At 31.2% G+C, this 22680-nt stretch overlaps 1 protein-coding gene across 6 annotated transcripts in view; it reads left to right on the plus strand.

Annotated features, from left to right (window-relative positions):
• Window positions 1–22680, plus strand: part of LOC145329663 (uncharacterized) — a 109631-nt gene that overhangs the window by 76851 nt on the left and 10100 nt on the right. For 5 of the 6 annotated variants that reach the window (XM_080174010.1, XM_080174009.1, XM_080174011.1 and 2 more), the window contains 5 exons: window positions 20096–20182; window positions 21211–21328; window positions 21567–21635; window positions 21830–21885; window positions 22261–22359. In XM_080174010.1, the coding sequence (XP_080030136.1) occupies window positions 20096–20182; window positions 21211–21328; window positions 21567–21635; window positions 21830–21885; window positions 22261–22359 (429 nt within the window). The remainder of the gene's footprint in view (window positions 1–20095; window positions 20183–21210; window positions 21329–21566; window positions 21636–21829; window positions 21886–22260; window positions 22360–22680) is intronic. The other variant, XM_080174007.1, reaches the window with a different exon arrangement.

Below are 22680 nucleotides of genomic sequence, written 5' to 3' on the forward strand. Positions count from 1 at the left end.
GAAAGCGTAGCAACTCAATAATCATTACCAGAATGTCCGTACGTCCATTTTAAACATGTTGATTTTTTTACTTTTTTAACAACAAATTTTTATGTGATCTAATAATCCGATTGATCTGTTTTTTGGTATACTGATTCCTGGGACAACAAAGTACAATATTATAAGCGAAGCAAATCTATAATCAAGTCCTAAAAATGTAAGTATGTCCATAAACATTATTCTGTATCAAGCAGTTTTTCAACAATTTTACATTCAATTTTGCTTCGACATTTATACATTTATATTCTGATTATTCAGTTCTGTCACTATACAAGTATTAGTGTCCGTTTGTCCTACCGTTTCAGTGCTTCGCTTTTATGGATGTTGTCATCCTTGTTTTTCTATTTTTTCAATAATTTTCAACAATCAAATTTCATGTACTCTAAAAAATAATGCTCACAGATAGCTAAAATAACAATTCACCCCCTTTAACCCATCCCTACCCCTCATACTGGATGAACGAACTGATAAATAAATGGACGACAAATTTTCCCCTGTCAATATATCCTATTATAATACATCTATTCCTTTCGTTGCTTTATAAAAAATGATTTCTAACCCTTGTGGGATGCCCATATTTTTAGGACACTTGGACCGCGTATCTTTTTTAACTTAAAGGGAGTGTGAACGTAAAAATTTCTCGTCTGATTATCAAATCTTAACATTTACTAAGCACATTTCACTACACTGATCAACCAAAAATGTCCTATTCACAAAAATATCCAGAAATAATGCCTTGATTTTATGGTATTTTGAGAGGGAAAAAGGAAAAAACAGGGAAAATCTGAACGTTTTTGTTTCTTATAATGTTTGTAGGGATATTTAACTTGTCATATATAGTTGAAACAATTTACTTACTGTTAAGGATTTATTTTATGCTATAAAATTGCCAATTCGTTTTTTTATAACGTAGTAATTAGGTAATAAAGACATATTTTAAATTCGTATTATTGACAAAAAAATACCTCACTGTCTACAAAGGGTTGAATCTCATAGGTTATATAAAATAATAATATCCTTTTTTATTGTGTTGAACAATAAATAACCCACTTTGGAGAATTAGTTTACACTTTTATCAGACTGTTTATAAAGAAATATTGCGTCTTTATTATTTACAAATTTGTAATTAAAGGTGGGCGAGAGATGGGCCATTTAAAGTTAATTGGATACTAATAAAAAACCTGTTTCTGGCTTTGTTATTGTATTTGGTTTTCAATAAAAAAATATTGCTTATTTTATCAATTTCTAAGTAACTATACATTGGATTAAAGCAAGGATTATGTTAAAAGTCAGCTTAACTGTTAGGAAAAATCTAGAACTATGTGAAAAAGTTTAATTTTAGCTATAATGGGAGAAAAAAGCAATTTAATGCACATTTTATATAATACGGAAAATTTCTTCCTTTCCCCGTACCTTATAAAAATCGTCGGAAAAAGCCGTTTTTTAAGCAAACAAAAGCGCGTTTTGCTCTATCTGTGAGATATTATGAATGAGATAATGTTAAGATTTGATATTAAGATGAGAAAAATTTACGTTCACAGTCCCTTTAATGCAACTTATGATTAGAAACGTTGTATTGAATATCCCTTCGATATCATAAAAAAATCAGTGTGTAAATCTCGCAAATTAATCTCAACGACCCATCAAACACCTTTTCTCATTTCACCTTTTCATTTTTTAGCCAAGATAATTATGAACGTTAGTAGCGCAGCAAGATAAATAGTGGAATTACTTAAAAGTATGTTTAAAGGGATATTGGGATCAGTGGCGTGCGAAGCACTTTGTCTAGGGGGGGGCATTTTGAAGATTTTGTAAAATTTTGCCCCCCCCCTAAAACAAAGTGCCCCGGGGGGGCACTTTGCTTTAGGGGGGGGCATTTTGATTATATATACTAATTTTAAATAAGGGCGTTTTAAGGGGTGGGATTATTTGATTATGGGCCTCCTAGTCCTTCTCCCTTCTTCCCCATCCCTTCCCCCATCCCTATTTCCCATTTATATCCCCCACCCCTTCCCCCCCATCCCTTCTCCCCGCCCTGCAATGACCGAAGGGAAGGGAGCTAGAAAGCATCTTCGAAAAAATAGTACAGAAGATAAATTAACCTTTCCCCCCACCACCACAAAACATTTTTAATGGGTGAAGGGGATGTTATAAAATCTCAGCAGGAAGGATGAATAACCCCATGAAAAAAATTGGGGGGGGGGGGAGATAAAAACACTCATTTTGGAAATAATTTACCAAAAATTAACCTAATATGAAAAAATGATATTAAATATTTCTTTATTGTTTGACAACATGGATGACAACATCTTTAAGTAGCAAAGCACAAAAAATCATTAATAAGAATACAGACAAGTAGATTTAAAGAGCATCTGTTGAAATAAATATATGTTTTAGGTAGAAAAAGTCACAAATCCTTTTTCCTGTATGTTGTGTGATGACAGTCAAAGTAAATTACATACTGGATGCTCGAAACAGCGAGAAATTTTATTTTTTTTAATATTATAATCCACAAAAAAATTTATTGTACCATAAAAACCAAAGATATAATGAACTGTGTAAAAAATAAAAAAAATTACTTGTCCTTTCATTGTGATAAAAAGCAGAAACCATTTGGAAGGGCGCGAAGCGCAAATTTTTTTCTTCAAATATGCAGGGAGGGAGGGGTTTTTGGGCTATTTATTACACTAGTCCCCAATATTTCATAGCAGAAACCATTTGGAAGGGCGCGAAGCGCAAATTTTTTTCTTCAAATATGCAGGGAGGGAGGGGTTTTTGGGCTATTTATTACACTAGTCCCCAATATTTCATAGCAGAAACCATTTGGAAGGGCGCAAAGCGCAAATTTTTTTCTTCAAATATGCAGGGAGGGAGGGGTTTTTGGGCTATTTATTACACTAGTCCCCAATATTTCATAGCAGAAACCATTTGGAAGGGCGCGAAGCGCAAATTTTTTTCTTCAAATATGCAGGGAGGGAGGGGTTTTTGGGCTATTTATTACACTAGTCCCCAATATTTCATATAAAATTTTCTTATTCGTTGGCTCAACAACTTTGGGGACTTTAATGGAATTTTGATTGGTTGGTTAATTAAGTCGAGTTTCCATACATTTCATCCACAAATTGTAATCTATATAAGGGGTAATTTTGTGTATCATCATTGGGGATGTACAAAATTTCTTTAGTAAAAAGTTTATATTATACAAAATAAAATACTTCCTATAACCTGGTTTGTTATGTTCAGTGAAAAAAGATTATAACCTAATTTCTACACTAATTAAAAATTTGTTTGGCGCGAAGCGTCAAAATTTTTTTTTTTGAGTATTTCTTGATCTTTTTTTTTGGAAACTGGGATAGTTTTGCTTTTTGTAGGGTAGGGGGCAAAAAGGGGCATTTTTGTTGACCAGGGGGGGGGGCAAAATGGGGCATTTTTTAACATTTAGGGGGGGGCAGGGGGGGCAGAGGGGGGCGTTTTGGTCGCTAGGGGGGGGCGATTGCCCCAAATGCCCCCTTCGGTTCGCACGCCACTGATTGGGATAGGGTAATAACAGTCTCCCATAAATAATATTTTCACTTCCATTATCTATAAACCATAAAAGAAATAGAATAACTCCCATGAAAGCAAAGGTTGCGCGATTTTTTCAACATTATTTTTAAACAATTTTAAGTATTTTGAAATATAATTAAACTAGCTGCTACGCCTCAAGAGGCCTCTAGGAACACTTGTGGTATAGGGAGGAGAGGGGGAAATTTATATTTTAGTTTTTAAAAGGCAAAAATAAAGGGGAGGGGGGTCCAGCTGTAGATGGTGGAGGTAGCTCCCTTAAAATAATTATAAACAATCCCGAAACATATGAAATTCTTTTTCGAGATCCTTTGATACACACAGGTAGACATCCTGTTACTTTATATATAAATATAATTTTTCGAATTTCAATAAAATTTTATATTCTATTTAAAATAACATGAATAAAAAAGATATGGGAAGAGAAAGTTAAAAATCCATTTAAATTATATGGTGTTTAAAATAGTGATGAGAATATGCTCTAGGCAAAAATATTACAAAATATATTGCAACACATACTAAGTGTATGAATGGTACTTTTTCATGCAATTTTACTTACAGCTTATAATTCATGAGACACTTATATTCAAATCCTTATAAACAAAAGTAACATGATCTCTGTGTGTCTGTATGTACCGAAGGATCTCGCTAACCCCTAAACTGATATGGTTCTCCTTTACAATGTAGCTCTTTATAGGTCCTGGAAAGAATTATAACTATTTTTAGGGAAGGTATAACCATCCTCCCAATAGAAATCGCAACTATAAAAAGATAATTCTTTGAAAATATTAGTATTAAAATGGCTGTCTGTTAAAATTTTCTTTGATTTTGTAGTTGTAGAGGACATAAAATCAAGCAGTAAGTTTTTTTGTCTGAATCTATGCAATATATGTTCAAAAGAGGTGTTATTCATTTTACGAACAGCTTCAAATGTGACACTCACAAGATCTCACTAATATGTTGACCGATTAAGTTCTGCTTTTAAGAAAATATTTAGAAGTCAATTTTCATACCACTTCTTTGGGAGTGGCGTATCCAACTTCCAGAACCCTTTACTCTCAAAAAAGTGTGAGAAAAAGACCCTGATATGCTTGAATAGTTTGGGGGTAATATTTTGAAATATGCAGGGGTTTACGAATTAACAAATGGAAAAAAACAAGGATGACAACATCCATAAAAGCGAAGCACTGAAACGGTAGGACAAACGGACATTAACACTTGTATAGTGTCTGAACTGAATAATCAGATTATAGAAGTATAAGATTCGAAGCAAAATTGTAAGTAAATTTGTTGAAAAACTGCTTGATACAGCATAATGTTTATGGACATACTTACATTTTTAGGACTTGATTATAGAGTTGCTTCGCTTATAATATTGTTCTTTGTTGTTCCAGGAATCAATATACCAAAAATCAGATCAAACGGATAATTAGATCACATAAAAATTTGTTGTTAAAAAAGTAGAAAAATCAACATGTTTAAAATGGACGTATGGACATTCTGGTAATGATTATAGAGTTGCTACGCTTTCTAAATCGTACCTAACTACTACAGGAATCATCATGCAAAGTTTGAAATCGATAGGACAATTCTAACATGCCTAAATTAACGAATAAAAGCTATCTATCTCGGACGAACGGACGGACGTACGGACCGACCCTAATTATAGAAAAGCTTCGATTTTAATAATTATAGAAAAGCTTCGCTTTTAACAAGAAAAGCTGCCAAGCCAAGAAAACATTTTAATATATAAAGCCAAAGGAAAAAGAGCCATGATTATATGAATTTTACCTTTATATTATTATTGTCTAACTCTCTTCCCTCCTTTTCCCGCCCTCTTCTCTCTCTCTCTCTCTCTCTATCTCTCTCGAATTCTTTCTCTGTTTCGTTGAATGTTTTCTACAAGACGACACACAGACAGGGTTTAAAAGCAACCTATGTTATATGTCTATTTCTCCCATACTACTTCCCCTCTTTCATACACACCCTCACCAAATGTCTCTCTATCATTCACACAAACACACACACTCTCTCTCTCTCTCTCCCTCTCTCTCTCTCTCTCGCGTCTCTGTCTCCCTCCCTTTAGCACAACACCAACACGTATTGTTGTTATTCTTCGCTTCATAAAACTTTTGCCAATGTGCTTTAAATTGGGGTATTCTTAACAAAATTATAGTTTTGTAGATTTATATTTTTTTGGCACAGAAATATGTATATTTTTTAAATTTTTTCATTTTTTATTTTTAAAAAATATATATATTTTTAAATCTACAAAAGGTGTCACCCCCGACTGCATGAAAAACAAGCTTTTGCTTTGCTCAGTTCTAATCGAGCTAAGCACAACATTGTAGTGACTAAGACTACTGTGGTTCTTTTAAAGTGACATTTTTAAAGTTAATTTTATTATAAATACATTTAAACATTGTGATAATTAAAGAAGAAAAATAAGGTATATTTTTATGTTCATTATTTACATACATAATATAGCTTTTTTATCGTAATATTTGTTGCCCTAAATCCTTTTCGTATCATCATCAAGTTAAGATGAATATATTAATAGCACTTAGAGATAAGAAATTAGCAAATATTGCTTGCTAAAATAAGATAAACATTAAGTAAAGATTAAAGAAATGTCATGATTTTGAAGAATTTTACCTATTTTTTAATTGATATTTGATTTATTTTTTCCATTGCATCTATTTGAATAAAAAATTTAAACTACCTAGTAATACGCAGATTTCTTGACTATAAGAAAGATGATTCACATATACATAGTGCATAGGTAAACTTATCATACTACATATAGGTATACAATTCATATTGTAGGTTACTTTACTTTAATCAATTTTGAAGCAGCTTATAGTGTCTATAAAAAATGACGTCATACAACATGAACACAGCATATATTTTACAATTGGTCAATTAAAATGTATACTCACATATAATTGGTCATTTGTATTGTATGACGTCATTTTATCACTGGTCAATTACATTGTACACTGGCCTATTATTTGTCAATTACATTGTATACTGGCCTATAATTGGTCATTTGTATTGTATGACTTTATTTTTATATGCACTGTAAGCTGCTTTAGCAATTCATTCAATGTAGAATAGGTATATAACAAACAAGTAAACTTATTATAATACGAAAATCTAAATTAAAGATAAATCTTAACACTTAGTTTAATAAAACAACTTTTAAGAGAATCATAGAATAGCTTCAGTATGAACAATTGCTATAGTATTAATTGACCATACTTACAACCAAACCTAGCCCTTAGGCCTTCCTAATCGAAATTTAATGAGTTTAAAAATTGTCATATACAAATCTATTAACAATTACATATAAATTTAACTTTTTTTTCAATAAACAAGTACGATTTCATCAAAAGCAATATAAAAAGGTTTTATAGCTAGCATATTAACGCTCCCGCTCTCAAAATTAAAACTACCTTCTCAGCCCTCTATCCAGTTCTACACCCCCCCCCCCCCCCCTACCCCTCAAAAAAAGCTTTGAAAATAATTTAAGATTAAAGGAAAAACGCTTGAAATTTTAAGCATAATAGTTTGTTTTCTTGTTAAATTACTGAAGATCAAAATATCACGCACCTTATCCAAGCTAGTCTAATTGAAATCTCAGCATGCCATTTTCTTCATTATTAAACCTCAGGGATGGAGATATACAATACATGGCACTTTAAATTGATCCACCCCACCTTTTAATTCCCTCATTCTTATTGAAGTTCATTCTCATTTAATGTGAGAGAAAAGCATAGAGAAAAAAATAAAAGAGAGGAATCGAAGCAACTAGAAGATGAAAATAGGCAGTGGGCCTAGAGGCCTACTCAGCGCTGTTGCCGCGCTAAAATTTATTGCTATTCCACTACTTTTCAAATGGGAGGATTAAAAATTATTAAAAAAATAGTTTTTTACTTTTTACTATTTCCATATTTAGGGCAAGAATATTAGATTAGATATTTTCGTTTTAATGTTTTAATTAAAAATTACATAGAATTTTATTTTTATTTAAAAAAATTTGTTCATGAAAGATGAATCCTTCTATTTCTAAAAAGGGGGAAATTTTTTTCATAATGAACATTCAGCTGATTCTGACCGCCCACGGCTGTTTGCTAAATATCGCTTTTCTTTTTATTCACATTATTATTTATGATTGACTTACAAAAAGCCCTGGGCGGCTTTTGATTTTCGTCTGCTTCTAAATTTAGGGATGGGGAAGTAGTATTTTACCATGAAAAAGGGGTGAGTATTCATCCTCTTATCCTTTTTCCTTATGGAGAAAAGTTAAAATTCTCTTGCAGTGTCCTATCCCTGTAGACTTTATTTCTTGATTTTCTAATTTACATAAACATTTAACAAACATACAATCTATTACTTATTATGTCTTGCCACAGGGTTAAAATATTATGCATAAAAATGAATGATCATTATCCGTTTAACTGAATTAATTAAAACTGAAAACCCTTTTCAGACAAAAAAATTTTGAATTTAAGATTTTTCTTTTTTTAAGTGTTATAAATTATCCTACCCATTTCAAATAAATTGTTTTTGCATGATTCCTACTGTTGAAACTAAGTTTATTTGTTGCATTATGAAATCATTGTGTATATTTCAGGCCGTGACTTTTAATAATGAGAAGTACCTAGAATTGTTTTAAAGAAAACAAACGAACAATTTAAACGTCAAATTTGCTTTTCAGCTTTTTTGACTTAAAAAAATATTTGCTTGCAGCAATAAATCAGAAAATATTTTTGTTTGATTTGTGGAAAAAAAACATTTTCAAGGACTGCTAGATCCACAAGAAACGCAGCTATAACCAACAGATTTTCTATAGTTTTTCTTATTGGTTGAAATTAATGACAAATATTGAAAATGAAGGCAATACAAGTGACTATGAGGGACATACAGACAAACTCTATTCTAGAGAAGTTGCGTTTTTTTTTTATAATATTTACAAACTATACAAGTTTGCTGATATGTAAGAAAAAAGTAGAGTTTTATAATTTCTGAACTTTGAAACTGCATGCATTTTTTTCTAAACAAACAATTTATGTAGAATACTTGATTCTTAATTTTGCATTTGGATGTTGAGGACTGCTTTCCCTCAAAAAGCCCAGCGAGCACAGAATCCCCTTATTCCATTTTTATAGATAGTTGAAAATAATGGTAATTTTTTCTAGAGGACTCTAACACATCGGGGCTACCCTGTACCCACATACTGTAACATAACCCTACCTAACATAAAGTATAACAAAAACACACGAAAAGCCCCCCCCCCCCTAAGCTCTTATTTTGATTAAAATTGTAGGATCGGGGTTTTGTGCTGAAATAGACAATTCAGGTAAACCGACATATAAGTAGATGAATGGTCAAAATTGCGAAAGTTGTTAGAAGATTTTTGCATGAATTTTGATAAGTTTTTAATTTCAATTTTGACAGCTTGTATTCAAAATTTAAGTTGCAGATTGTACAAATGTACTTGTACATATCTTTTAAAGAATATTCTTACATTGTAAGTATAAAAAAGAGAGTAAATTGAATTTAGAAAATTTAAATAACGAATAGGCCAATCAATAGAACTGCCAGTGTATAAATAGTTGCATATATCTGGGTGTTTATGTGTGTATATATAGTTATATACTGGTCTGTACAGGTGTGTGTTCGTTTGAAACAAAGACAAATTAACAAAGTAACTTATAATGATGTATGTTTGTAAAGGATAGTCAGATGTTCGGACATTACGCAATTCTAGAGTAGCATCACTACTAAGAATACATTTCCCCTTTTTCATAACCTTACTTAACACTTTTAGCCAGTGTTTCGGAGGCGGCAGCCGGGAGAAGCAACATTTTTGGTGGAGCCGGAGCTGTATTTTTCGTTAAAAACGGCTCCGGCTCCAGATTAGCTAAAAATGATTTTTTAAAGTAATATTATAATTTGGCAACGGTCTATTTCCATATAATAAACTGAAAAACTATTGTTACTTAACAAATAGACACACATCCTTCTACTTTTATATAGCTTTAATCAAATAAAAGCAATATATTTTATATTATTTATTTTATTTTATCAAATTCAATAATGAACAAAAATTTATATATTAATTTTAAGGTAGAAGCCGGAGCCGGAGCTGGAGCCGGAGCCGCATCAAAATTAAACAGCTCCGACACCCTGCTTTTAGCTATTCGTGTATTTTAAATCCCATTTCTTGTTTTTGTTTTCAAAAATATGCTGTATTAAAAACTAGAGTTTCTTTAGAGCTCTTTTAGCCCTGTAACAATTACTTTTAAATTTATAAAAATGTTAATAAAATACAAATTTAAATATGAAAAATCTTTATAAAAATAGAAGTATGAATATGATATATTTCTAAAAGTAATTGATCTAATGGCCTTACATAAAATATTTTATGCCCCCCTGGACCTAAACCTCCCATTTTAAACCACTGTCCCCTTTACTTTATTTTGCTCCCTTTAAACAAGGAAAATGGCGACTATAAGTAGCGCAGCAACAATGCTAACAGCACGATTAATAAAACCGAACAGTATAGCAGCTAATACATAGGTCCTATAAAAAATAACGTCATACAATACAAATGACCAATGATATAGAATACATTTTACAATTGGTCAAAATAAAATGTATACTGACCTATTATTGGTCATTTGTATTGTATGACGTCATTTTTTAGGCCCTATAAGCTGCTTCCGAACAGTTTCTTTGATTAAAACCATTTTATATGACATTTTCATTAATTACTGTAAGTTGTTTTCAACTCTAAACAACTTTATTTTTATAGCAGAAAGCCAGACAAACACACTGACAAGCCATACTTATAGGGTAGCTCTTGTACTAAAACTTTGTGTATAAAAATTACCGCCTTGTAGCTTGCAAACGTCAAGATGTCTGCATGAAATTTGGTTCGCCAAAATTTTGCGAACAGACACACACAAACATACACATTCTAGCGAACGTCCAAACAGAAAGAAAGGCATTGGCAAGTATCTAAACGCGATTTAAACATCCAACTTTTCATTTCTCTGTATTACACATCATAGTTTTTTTATTACTATGTTGTCACCTTGCTTTTTTGACACAATTATTGATTTCTAAATCTTTTAAGTCTATAACTTTATCATTTTTTAAAAAAAATATAATGACTCCTTTAATCCTGTGTGAAAAAAAATACAATCACAGATACATAAAGATATAAAACGGCTTATTTTTAATCTAGATAATTCTGCGAATATAGAATGGCTTTTAGAATCAATTTTTCATCCTTTTCTTCAAACTTAGATACAGGTCTTTTGGAATTTTTGTATTATATTTAAGCGAAAAGGCATAATAAGTACATTATTTTCAACTTTTTTTCAACTTACCACTGCACTGAGGAATCAAACTATTTTTTAGTTTTTGAAAACTTCAAAATTTTTATCTAGCTTTGAACTCTCATAAGCTGGCATAGAAATATATTTTTATTATGGCTTCGAAACCGATAAATAACTGCTTGATTAAAACTGGTTCTGAGGCATACTGAAAAATCGTGCATCGTATTGTACAATTTTCACGACAAACTTAAAAACATTTTAAGTGGAAAGCTTTCTATTATATGATGCGATATATATGTAACTATTACATAAAACAAAACATCGAAATCAAGGGAAAATATTTAATTTTTTGTCTTTAGCTATTAATCCTACATAAAATAACACAAAAATGGTTTTACTTGTGGTTTTAAATTTGCAACAAGAACAATAACGTCTAATAGCAACATAATAGAAAAATTAGGTATAAAATTTTGTAAATATAAGTGGTTTCAACTATTTCTTTACTTTTAAAGATACGTATATAAAGTAACTTTTAAACCTTAGTCTTATTTACCCCTTTTCGTTGACTTTCTTTGGCGTTAAATATGATGGTGCATGTGTGTGTGTGTGTGTGTGTGTGTGTGTGTGTGCGTGTGTGTGTGCGTGTGTGGGTATTATCACGCAACAAGTGTATATAACCCTAAATATTCTTAGAGTAACTTCACTACTGAGACCAAATATTTATTGTACTTTAATTTTTCCACTTGAATGTGTGTCTTTCTTTACTTAAAACATGGATGTAGCATCCAAGAGGAAACTATTTAGTTTTAACTTTTCCACAACTAAATAAATTATAATCAATTGAAATTAATAAATTTCTTTTATTCTGCAAAAACATGCTTAAATTGTTTCATTTAAAGAAAATAATACAATACTTAAAGAGAAATTATGCAAATGTAAATACAGAACAGTTTTTCCTACACGAATTTGATTCGTTTCCGATCGATGAAAGCCAGCTCTATACAAATAAAATGTTTTTTAAAATTGTTTTTACAGAAATTGTCTAAAATGACAAAATTAGGACTAATCCATTTTATGATGGCCTGGTCCTTAGGTCATTTAGAGGAGCCAAAAAAAAAAAGAATTCGTTTCCTAATTTTTTAAGTTTCTTCTACACGGACAACTATATTATACTACAGGGATCTAAATAGATGAAAAAATGGTCGATAAATTTATGTAAAGTCACAATGTTGATATACAAAATTACACAATCTTTAGAAAACTCAACTTATGAACCAGCCAAACAAAAAAATAAGTTATTAAGTCAACGAATAAGAAATGTTATAAAACTAGTGTTATAAACAGCCCAATGTCCCCTCCCCACCTCCAATCCCTGATTTACTGCATAGTTCATACCAAGTTTGGAATTTTAAGAATTCTGATTCCAAGTAGAAGATATAAAGTTAGTCGTAGAAAATATGTTCTTTTCTTCTATAGATGGTTAACAAGAAATAAAATAAAATGGGCCGTCACTAGAAATGTTCATGAATAAAAGGAATAACATTTAAGTAGTAAAAAATATTATGTTTGATCATATATATGTGCAGTGCATATGCGAATAATATTGAGTTTAAAAGTATGCCAATACGCTCGGTATTATTGAAATGACGGATGTATACCTTCCCCTTTTATAACCCTCTCAAGGTTTACACTACCCTACAAAAACCCTGTGCATGCAACTGTATTTGTGTATATTTTGTTTTACACATAAATAAAATTTATTTTTAATTATCCATCGCTAAAAATTGACATTATCACATTTAATTTGATAGCCAAATGTATTTTTCTTGAATGTCAATATTTTTCCCTGACAAAATTGCAGACTATTTAATGATTGTTTCTGTGCAAAATTACTTGATTGGTACTTACACAGATATTTTCAATTCAATGCTACAAATATTTTTGAAGCAAACACTCTTAACAAGTCTTGACGCACTGTTTTGTCTTTATTTAAGAAAAATAACAACATGAGGTCTCTATTTAGATGGCTAAAGAAATTAACACGTCTTATCATGGAAAGAAAAAAATTACCTGGCGGGTTTAGTTGGATTTTCACAGTAGCTTTTGGGTTATTTTAGGTTAGGTAAATGTTAATGATTTTCCCACAGGGTTAGGAAGTTGGCCCCGTAAGGACTAGAAATAGGAGATAAGCTACTGTGAAAATACTACTAAACCAGCTACTTCGCTTTCTTTCTATGATCCAGCATTTCCCTTAAAACGTCATCTTCCAATCTTAAGAAAATTTTGAAACTCCACTATGAACTAACATAGGTTCTTCTAAAAGTTAAGACCTGTGTCTATACAATCGTTTTAAAGATCCTAAGTAACATTAAAATAGACACTTATTTTATTTGTGTATTTTCCGGAAGGGATGGGACATTGGATTGTAAATTATATTGTCAAAATGCATACTCGTTATAAAATTAGGGTTTAGTATGTGTTGTATCAACAAAGAGTGTCCAAACTTTTTCACCAATGATTTTGATCTAAACAAGTGATATCTTTAAGAGGGGTGGATGTGTTAAACTGCCGTGAATTGTCTTATCCCTGAAGATCCATGTGTACTTTAGAATATATTCTCATTAGGTTTGATTGTAACCTGTTCCTTGAATATAAATGACTTGGAATTAAAATATGTTCCAACAATTTAACAATTTATTTGCCTCTTTAAATAAATATTATAATTTTAGTAGAATTAGTACTTAAACAACGCATTGCCGATTTTAATCGTATTGTGTCTGTTAATTAAAACAGCTTTAAATGGCTAAAAAAGTTGAAATGTATTATTATTAGTTTTAAAATCTCTGCTACTTTGGACTCTAAAGAAATCGGTTTAAGAATAAAGCCACAAGAAGGCTTCAATTTTGGCTTTAGTGTAGTTTTGTACTAAACAAAGAATTAATTTACGAGAAGGGGGGAATAGAATGACTTATCAATATTTTGTGATAAAAGAACTGGATTAAAGCCGCTTAAAATGACTTTTTTAAACACTTACTTTTGGGTTGAAAAAGATGTATCTATCTATTTTCCTAACTTTAAAACATAATAAAATGATTAACTTTGTATGTTTTTTTTTGTTGAATAAAATCTCTTTTAAAAATCATTTGGAAGTTAATAAATCTTCATCAGTTGTCGCTGTTAGTTTACTTAAGTTTAAGAAAAAGTTATTAAATAAACATAATTGATAATAAAAAAATAATTTATAATATTGAAAAATATAAATAAACCAGTTTTACTGTTTCCAAGATCTTAATTTACACATGAAAACCTATGTACATACTCAATCTACTTTAGTCAGAGATCTTAAGGGATAAGACAACGACCAATCCTATTATATAAAGTTTTGTCTGGCGCGAAGGACCTCACTAACCGCTTAACCGGTATGATTCTCCTTTACAGTGAAGCTTCTTATAGGTCCTCAGATGGTTTTAGGCTATTTAATTTTCGTAAATTAATCTAAGTATGCCATTTATGCCATTTGCTGCCCTTCCGTATCCCTTCGAATGTAGAGCCCCTAGATGCTAGGGGCGCAGCCGCAAGTATATTAATATACAATAATACAACCCCGATGATGATACACAAATTTACACCCACTGTAGATTATAATTAGTGATTGAAACGTTTGGACACCCAACTTGATGAACCAACCAATCCAAACTCAATAAAAGTCCCCAAAGTTGTTGAGGCAACGAATAAGGAAACGTTTTATAAAATTTCGGGAACTATTGTAATAAACAGCGCAATTTCCCCTCCCTCCCTCCATGACCTTAGTGGACATTTTGATACAAATATGTCTTATATTTCTCTCGCCTACCATTGAATGAAAAATCTAGTAACGCCCCTTTAAAATGAGAAAAACCCAGTATTCTGAGAATGTATGTCCGTTTAAAATATGTAAGGGTAAATAACCAATAGAACACTTATAAAAACAAGTCGAATAATATTTTGTTTTAACTTTTTTTTGTAAAGCTTAAGAAAAAAGGTAGAAAGTATAAACTGTACAAAATCGGACACTGAATCAACCGTTCATCCCATTTGATTGTTTATTAATGCGAGTCTAAAATTTGATTCACTGTATAAGAATCAGAGCTACTATGCAACACATTTGCTTAGTCAATCAGCAAGTCTCCGACTCTCCACCTAACAAAAATTTTAAACCAAATTTAATTTTAACTTTTTTAATGGGGGTGCTCGGTTTACATCTAAACTATTTCATGGAATTAGGATTGTTGTATTGCCACAAGGGAGGGAGGTGACCTTCCACAATAAATCAAACTGATACCCAATGTTTCATTAATACCTTCCTCATTAGTTGGCTTTTAAAATTTAGATTTTTTATTAAAGCTTGATAAAAATTGTTAAAATTTTTCAACCAATTATTGTAATCTACAGTTCATGTCACATTTTAAAAATGAATTTATCCTCGTCTTGGTAGTAAAACAGCACAAAAACTGCTTCCTTGTTTGAAAGAATAGTCTGATGTAATTAAGATTACATGAACCAAGTACATTGTTAATCTTAAGACTGAAATTACACCCATATTTACATTGATAGGACATTGGACGGTAAATTAAGCTTCCCACATTGCTATTATACATACAAAAAAAGTTTGTATTAAAATAAAGAAAATGTATTGTTTTGATAGAAAGTCTTAGTTGATTTTTCATCTAAAATTCGCCCCTCGAACTTTAAAACAATGTCAATTTGTTCATTATGAATAAATGGTTTTATAACTTTTTAACAATTTTTTTTTTGGTTTATTATTATTTCATTGACAAATCCCTGTTTCTGTGTGTAAAGTTTAAGCAGAGAACAAATTAAAAATTCCAAAATAAAACTGAAATTCATCATAATACATCAAAAAAATCTCCCAGTGTCGTGAATATATTTAAAGTGTTTTTAAAATCTTTGTTAGAGCTAACAGGCCTTTAAACTTTTGTATGTAGCTTATCAATACCTATAGTTAAATTTCATTGCCTTTAAATGTACAGGAAGCTTTGGTTTGTGGAGTATGGAGGGGTGTTTTTAAAGGTTTATAGGATTAATTTGTCCGCTTTAAAGCCCTTAAATTTTTCAAGGCAATAATAAAAAGTTTCTGACTAAACATGTAGCTATCGATGCCTACATAGGCACACTCACGTACATGGAACCCTTTAAGTGAAGGCTCGCTTTAAAAATGAAATTATGTAACAGCCAAATGGATATATTATTAATTGGATCTTACACCAGATTTTCATGTGCTATCATAAAGTGAAACTTGGAGCGGGCTTTTATAATGATTCCCCCAAATACCCCCTTTACCCCATCCCCTCCCCTCCTACTGAATGTAAGCAACCTAACTAGACGACAATTTTCCCCCTGTCATAATATCCACGTATTTTCTACATCCATTAACAACTAATAAATATTGCAGTCAATCATAGGAGTGCATTCAATTCTGCAAAAATATTACATCCGCATAATGTTTCTAATTAGCCATTGCCTTTGGCATCTGGGGGCTAACAAAAAAATTCATATCCGCGGAAAGCTGTTTAAGATACAATACGATAAATAACTATTATAATGTGATACAAATGCGGATTTGAAATCATACCTTAATCATATTATGAGGAAAATATTTTATTTTATGTGTCAATCAAAATATTGGATTTTTTTGCCACTAGGTGATTAAAAAGCAAGGCTATTTAATAATTTACACATTCAGTATACTTAACTATAATATCATTAGTATATTTTGGACATAAAATGTCCGTCCGATCAATTTAAAACTTTTGATTATTTAAATCATAATGACATTTGGTTTTTTTTTATTTGATGTTACGTTTTTTGGATGGAGTAATTCTTGTTATTGTAAAGTACATTCTAAAAAGCTATCACTAACTTAAGCTTTAAACTTGGCTTATACAAATCTTCAATTCTTTTCAACACCTAAAGAATTACAAGAGATGAAAATCGTTTAGACATGATTATTTTAGTTTCGACATTTTGGGGGGAGTTTTTAATAATATTTCACAGGAAAAAATTGAATTTTAAAGGTTTTTTGTAATTGTTTAATTTGCTAGCTTATTTCTTAATTTGTCAAAATATGTTTTTTTTGTATTTTAAATAACATATTTTTAGTAATGCTGCTTTATTTAAAAAAATACTTTTTTATTAAAGATAGTTGTTTAAATCTTCTTTTATTATATAAGCTTGACAAGAACAACTATTCCACCACTAGAATCAAAGAGATTTCTAGATGCTAACATACTATTGATAAAGTTAAAGCTTTCCTGATCCAAAAAATCAGAGTAAACAAATAGAAATAAGGAGCTGCGTAATAAATAAAGTATATTTCTGCTTTATAAGACTTTGGGACATACTAACGTATTATATGTTAGCTTCGCCACTAAAAATGGGGCTGTAAAAACCCAGACAACATAAAAATACATGGGTGTGGCATTAGGCGCGGAAAAAGGGATAATCAAATTAACAAAAAAGCATCTACAGAGGGTTGGTTCTCAAAAATAGTTTTAGATTTAATGCCACGAAATATTTCACATATATTTTGCCATTAGACAAAGTAACAAACCAACAAATTTAATATTACTTGGATCTTACACTAGATTATCTTGTACTCTATTAAAGTAAAAATTGTAGATGGCTATATAACGACTCCCACTCCTCTACTGGATGAACGAACTGACCAATAAGTGAGGTCCATGAAAGAAACCTAAATTAACGAAAATGTATCCCCTGTCATAATATTCACTTATATTCAATAATAATTTACAAACCATTCTTTAAATTACTGATCCTATAAAGAGGATAAAATGTTGAGAAATTCATAAAGAACAAAAACTGCACCTTTATCCCTGGTCATTTAAACATTTAAATTTAAAACCACATTGATGTATATGCTTAGATTAGATGTACAACATCAACTTTACATTCTAATAAATATGTCTTATTGTAATTTCATTTCATGTTAAATCAGCTCTGGATAAAAATATAAAATTTTAACATTTAAACCCTTTAAAGAAATGATTATTGATATATCATGTAAAGTTGCTCAATCAAATGGGGGGGGGGGGGGGGTTGAGATACCACCTCCCCCCTTAAAAAAGCTTAGACGTCCTTGTTTATGCGACTACTTTATTTTGACATGAGAAAAATGTACTTCAACCAAAAAATGCTTTGAATAAAAAAAGTTCTATTGTTTACCAAACATGATTTTTCTTTTCTTTTAAACAAGAATGATTTTATCAAGTATAGCGAAGCTTAGTTATAAAGAGATAAGAGATAACCTTTTAATTTTATGATAGTACATTTTTATATTTGTAGAAAACTAGAGATAATATAGTGTTATACATAATTATTCAGTGTGATTGAGAACCGGTTCTAATCCACCGGATTTTAATCGGTTTCGAATTGATTCTGGAAAAATATTTATTAGAGGCTTATTTTTAGAACAGCTTCGCTACTCTAAAATGGCTGACCAAAAAGAAAGAAAAAACATAATGCAAAGTTACGTAATGTTTTTTTCCTTAAATTATTTATATAAATTAAGATTCAGTTTTATACACAATGATTAATTGAATATATTAGGTTAAATGAAAAGTTTTTTGTGCTTTTATAATTAGTTGCGCGTTTTTTTCTAATAATTTTACGAATTCTGCCAAATTATTACTATTAGGCTTGTGGTAGGGGAACACGTAACGCATCCGCTCGTCGTCGGGAAGGTGATAGTTCGAATCTCGGTCCGACACCGCGTCATAACTAAAGACGTTAAAAATAGTCCCTACTGCTGCTATGTCAGGTGCGCGACATAAATTGTTAGAATATGGGGAATGTCTTTGCCCAAAAACAGGCGCAACTCACTACAATGCACTTTTAGGACTTCTCATACAAAGGCCGTGCAATCAAAGGGTTGGTTGTCTGATGGGCATATGGGCGCTTTATACTGCAATCATAGGGCTTAGGGCTGACAACCCTATCTCAAATCCATAAAAAAGCCACATTGTTACAGAAACACTGACGAATTGTCAGCGGCCTATGCTCCCCCTGTGGAGTGAAAACTGCTTGTTACTGTTTACTGTTGTTATGGGGAGTGTAAAAAATCCCCCTCTTCTTTTAATTAATTTTAGTATAAAAGGGAGGGGGTAGTTATAAAGGCCAGGTTTAGTTAGACCTCCCGCAGGGGTTAGGCAAAAGATCCCCCTTCAATGTAAAATATATTTTTTTTTTTTGGGGGGGGGGGCCTTGAGCTTAAAAGGGACTTTTTGGGAAAGCAACCTTATAAATTTACAGAAATGATTCATACGATATAATATCAATTAAAGAGATTATTAAAATATGATTGTAGCTTCTGATATTATCTAGTTTTACTACTTATATTATGTTGCTTTTTAAAATTAATGACATCAAAAATTTGGAACAAGATTTTATGGAAAGTAAAGATTAATTTTTGTTTTGGTTATTATGTAAGACATGTCAAATATATATAAGAATGCATTTAGATTGTACTTTTAAAGTCAGCCAATAAAATCAGATTTTTTTTCGATTTTGCATTTTTATCTTACTATAAAATAATGATTCATAAATTATTGTGAACCATTTTTTTGTCTCTTTATGTATATATCTACTAGATGATAATTAGAGTTTCAGCTATGAGAATGATTTAATGTCTATTGCTCTACCTATAACCCTTATTTACATACATCTTGTATTCTTGTAATGTCATATATTTGGGAGAAAAAAAGGTTGCGGATTTGTATAACTGCATATTCCCTACTCTAATTGGAAATAAACAAATAGTTATAAATCAGCGATTTATGCAGGGAGTGAGGGAGGGAACATTGGGCTGTTTATTATACTAGTTCCAAAAGTCTTATAATTGTGTTTTCTTATTCGTTAGCTTAACAACTTTGGGGACTTTTTATTGAATTTGGTTTAATAAGATGAGTGTCCAAACGTTTCAAGAACTAATTGTAATCTACAGAAGGTATAATTTTGTGTATCATCATTGGTGTTGTACATCAATTTATTGGCCATTGTCTTATCCCTTTAGATCCCTGGATTTATGTCGTGTATTATTGTCAAATAAAATATATCCTTTATTTCAGGCTGGCCTAGCACAAGAGGTTGAATGTTTGAAAGATCAGGTGGATATACTCAGAGAACAAAATCATAGCCAGAGAAATTATGAACAGGTTAGTAAAACTTATAAGTAGCGACGCTACTTTGTTAGTTCTGCGTCTGTTTGTCCTTTTGTTGGGGGTTTGTCTATTTTCATCATCAAAATAAAACAGAAAAGTTACTTCCACTCATTCCCTCATCACTTTTCTTAAAAGTAAACCAATCTAGCCGCCGTTCCCTTATGATTTTAATTTAAAAGGAGAAAACGTGTTTCTAGCTCATGCGGGGCACTGGCATTCCTAACCAGTACTTAACCTAACCTAACCCAATATACTCATAATTTTCTTTTTAATTAACCAAATGGATAAAGGAATTTTTTCGGTTAATTGATCATTGACAAACATTTGCTTTGATTTTTATGTTTATAATTTTCCAGCATGGCTTCAAAACCGATTAATATCCGCTTGATTAGAACCTGTTTTTTATTGTTTATTATTATATGCAGTGTTCTGGAGCCGGAGCCGGGAGCAGCAACATTTTTGGTGGAGCCGGAGCCGGATCCGGAGCCGTATTTTTCGTTAAATACGGCTCCGGCTCCGGACTAGCTAAAAATGATTTTTTAAAGTAATATTATAATTTGGCAACGGTCTATTTCCATATAATAAACTGAAAAACTATTGTTACTTAACAAATAGACACACATCCTTCTACTTTTATATAGCTTTAATCAAATAAAAGCAAAATATTTTATATTATTTATTTTATTTTATCAAATTCAATAATGAAAAAAAATTTATATATTAATTTTAAGGTAGGAGCCGGAGCCGGAGCTGGAGCCGGAGCCGGGAGCCGTATTTCCAAATACGGCTCCGCGGAGCCGGAGCCGCATCAAAATTATACGGCTCCGGCACCCTGATTATATGAATCTAGTTTTCTACGAATATAAAAATGTCCAATCATAATATTAAAACCACTTTTGTTTGCCCATGCTTTTGGCCTCTTGGGGCTAACAAAACTGGTTTTACTCTCATAATTGTACATTTTTATATCCGCGAAACTGTTTATAATACGATGCGATAAATGACTATCCTCGTTGTTTTAGGAATTGACTGATATACGATCTCGCCTATCTGAGCTAAATTCATCAAATCGATTATCTAATTTGGAGTGGGAGGATCTAACTAAGTCATCAAGAAGGCATTCGGATACCAACGAACTAGGTAAGTTGCTCTCTATGTATGTTTTACAATTATGTTCTTCAATTAAACCTTTAAAAATATTAGGCTAAATCCTATCAAATTTCTTAGGTTGGCCAAAGAGTTAGGGTTTTCTAAGCCTTATCTAGTCTGTCTACAGTGTTAGCCAAAAAAATGTATAGGGTTTGATCTATTATTAATTCTTACAGTTTTTGCCAACAAAGGACTTTTTTGTTAAATTAATAAAATATTAATTTTCTAGGTCGAAGTGGACAAAATCGAACACTTTTAAGTCTTGAAAGTGAATCATGCCTCACTCTAGATAGATTAGGTAAACATTTTTAATATTAGATAAAAATACAGTTTGTTTTAGTGAAGACTGTTCATAATTTTAAGAAGAAATAAAGTTAAGGCATAATTGTTTTATCAGTTTTAATATACTATAATTCAAACAAAGCACTTGACAAAAATTTAATATTTTCAAGCAAAATTTCTCTATAATTTGACTGTATGTATGTTTTAAAGAAGGCATGGATGTTGAAAAATCTGGTGAAGAAATGCCTGGTGCATACGAACCACAGGTAAAGAAGTTTTTCCCAGTCCCAACGGGGAGCTATTATCCTGCTGAACCTAACTTATAAAAAATCGGAAAAAGTTTTTTTCTTAAAATATTGCTATAAATAATCTTATTTAAAGTAAGAGATAAATATCAAATGAATCATTGCTCCAAGCATGTGTTTCCATACGTATTTTTCGAGTACAAGGGAGATATGTACTTATCAAACTAAGGCGTAACCCCTTTTGAAAGAGAATATATTACTTTTAGAGTAGCTTCGCAGATAAAAAAAAGTAAATGACATCTAAAAAGCACCATTAATATAACCTTTTTCATTTGTCAATCCGTTTCAGAAATCTTATAGAACAGACAAGATCTTAATAATTTGTTTAAATTTCAGAGTTCCTCTGTTGATTTTGATCGTCAGATATCTGCTGGAATAGAGTCAAATATGAACGTGGATGAAACAGACGTGTCCATACCCTCCAAAGTTAATATGGTAAGCTTTTAAATTCCAGAGACTGCAGTTTATGATTTGATGGAAAATAACAGTTATCAGTTATACAGTAAAAGTTGGTGTTTTTCTCTCAAAGTTCATATCTAGAGCTGAACCCCCCCCCCCCCCGTTCTTATTTTTAATTTAAAAATGGTGGAGGGGTAGTATTTATACCTGTACTAATTTTACCTGAAGTAATAACTAATAAAAAAACCTCCTCCTTTATTTCAATTCAATTAAAAAAGGGAAGAGTTTCTGCGCTCGACTTGACACTTGGGGAAACTAACCTAAGCTTTTTAAAAAGACAATTTTTATAGTTAGTAG

This window comes from Acartia tonsa, chromosome 10 (genome assembly GCF_053477335.1).
Source record: "Acartia tonsa isolate MP-2025a chromosome 10, ASM5347733v1, whole genome shotgun sequence".
Taxonomy (NCBI): domain Eukaryota; kingdom Metazoa; phylum Arthropoda; class Copepoda; order Calanoida; family Acartiidae; genus Acartia; species Acartia tonsa.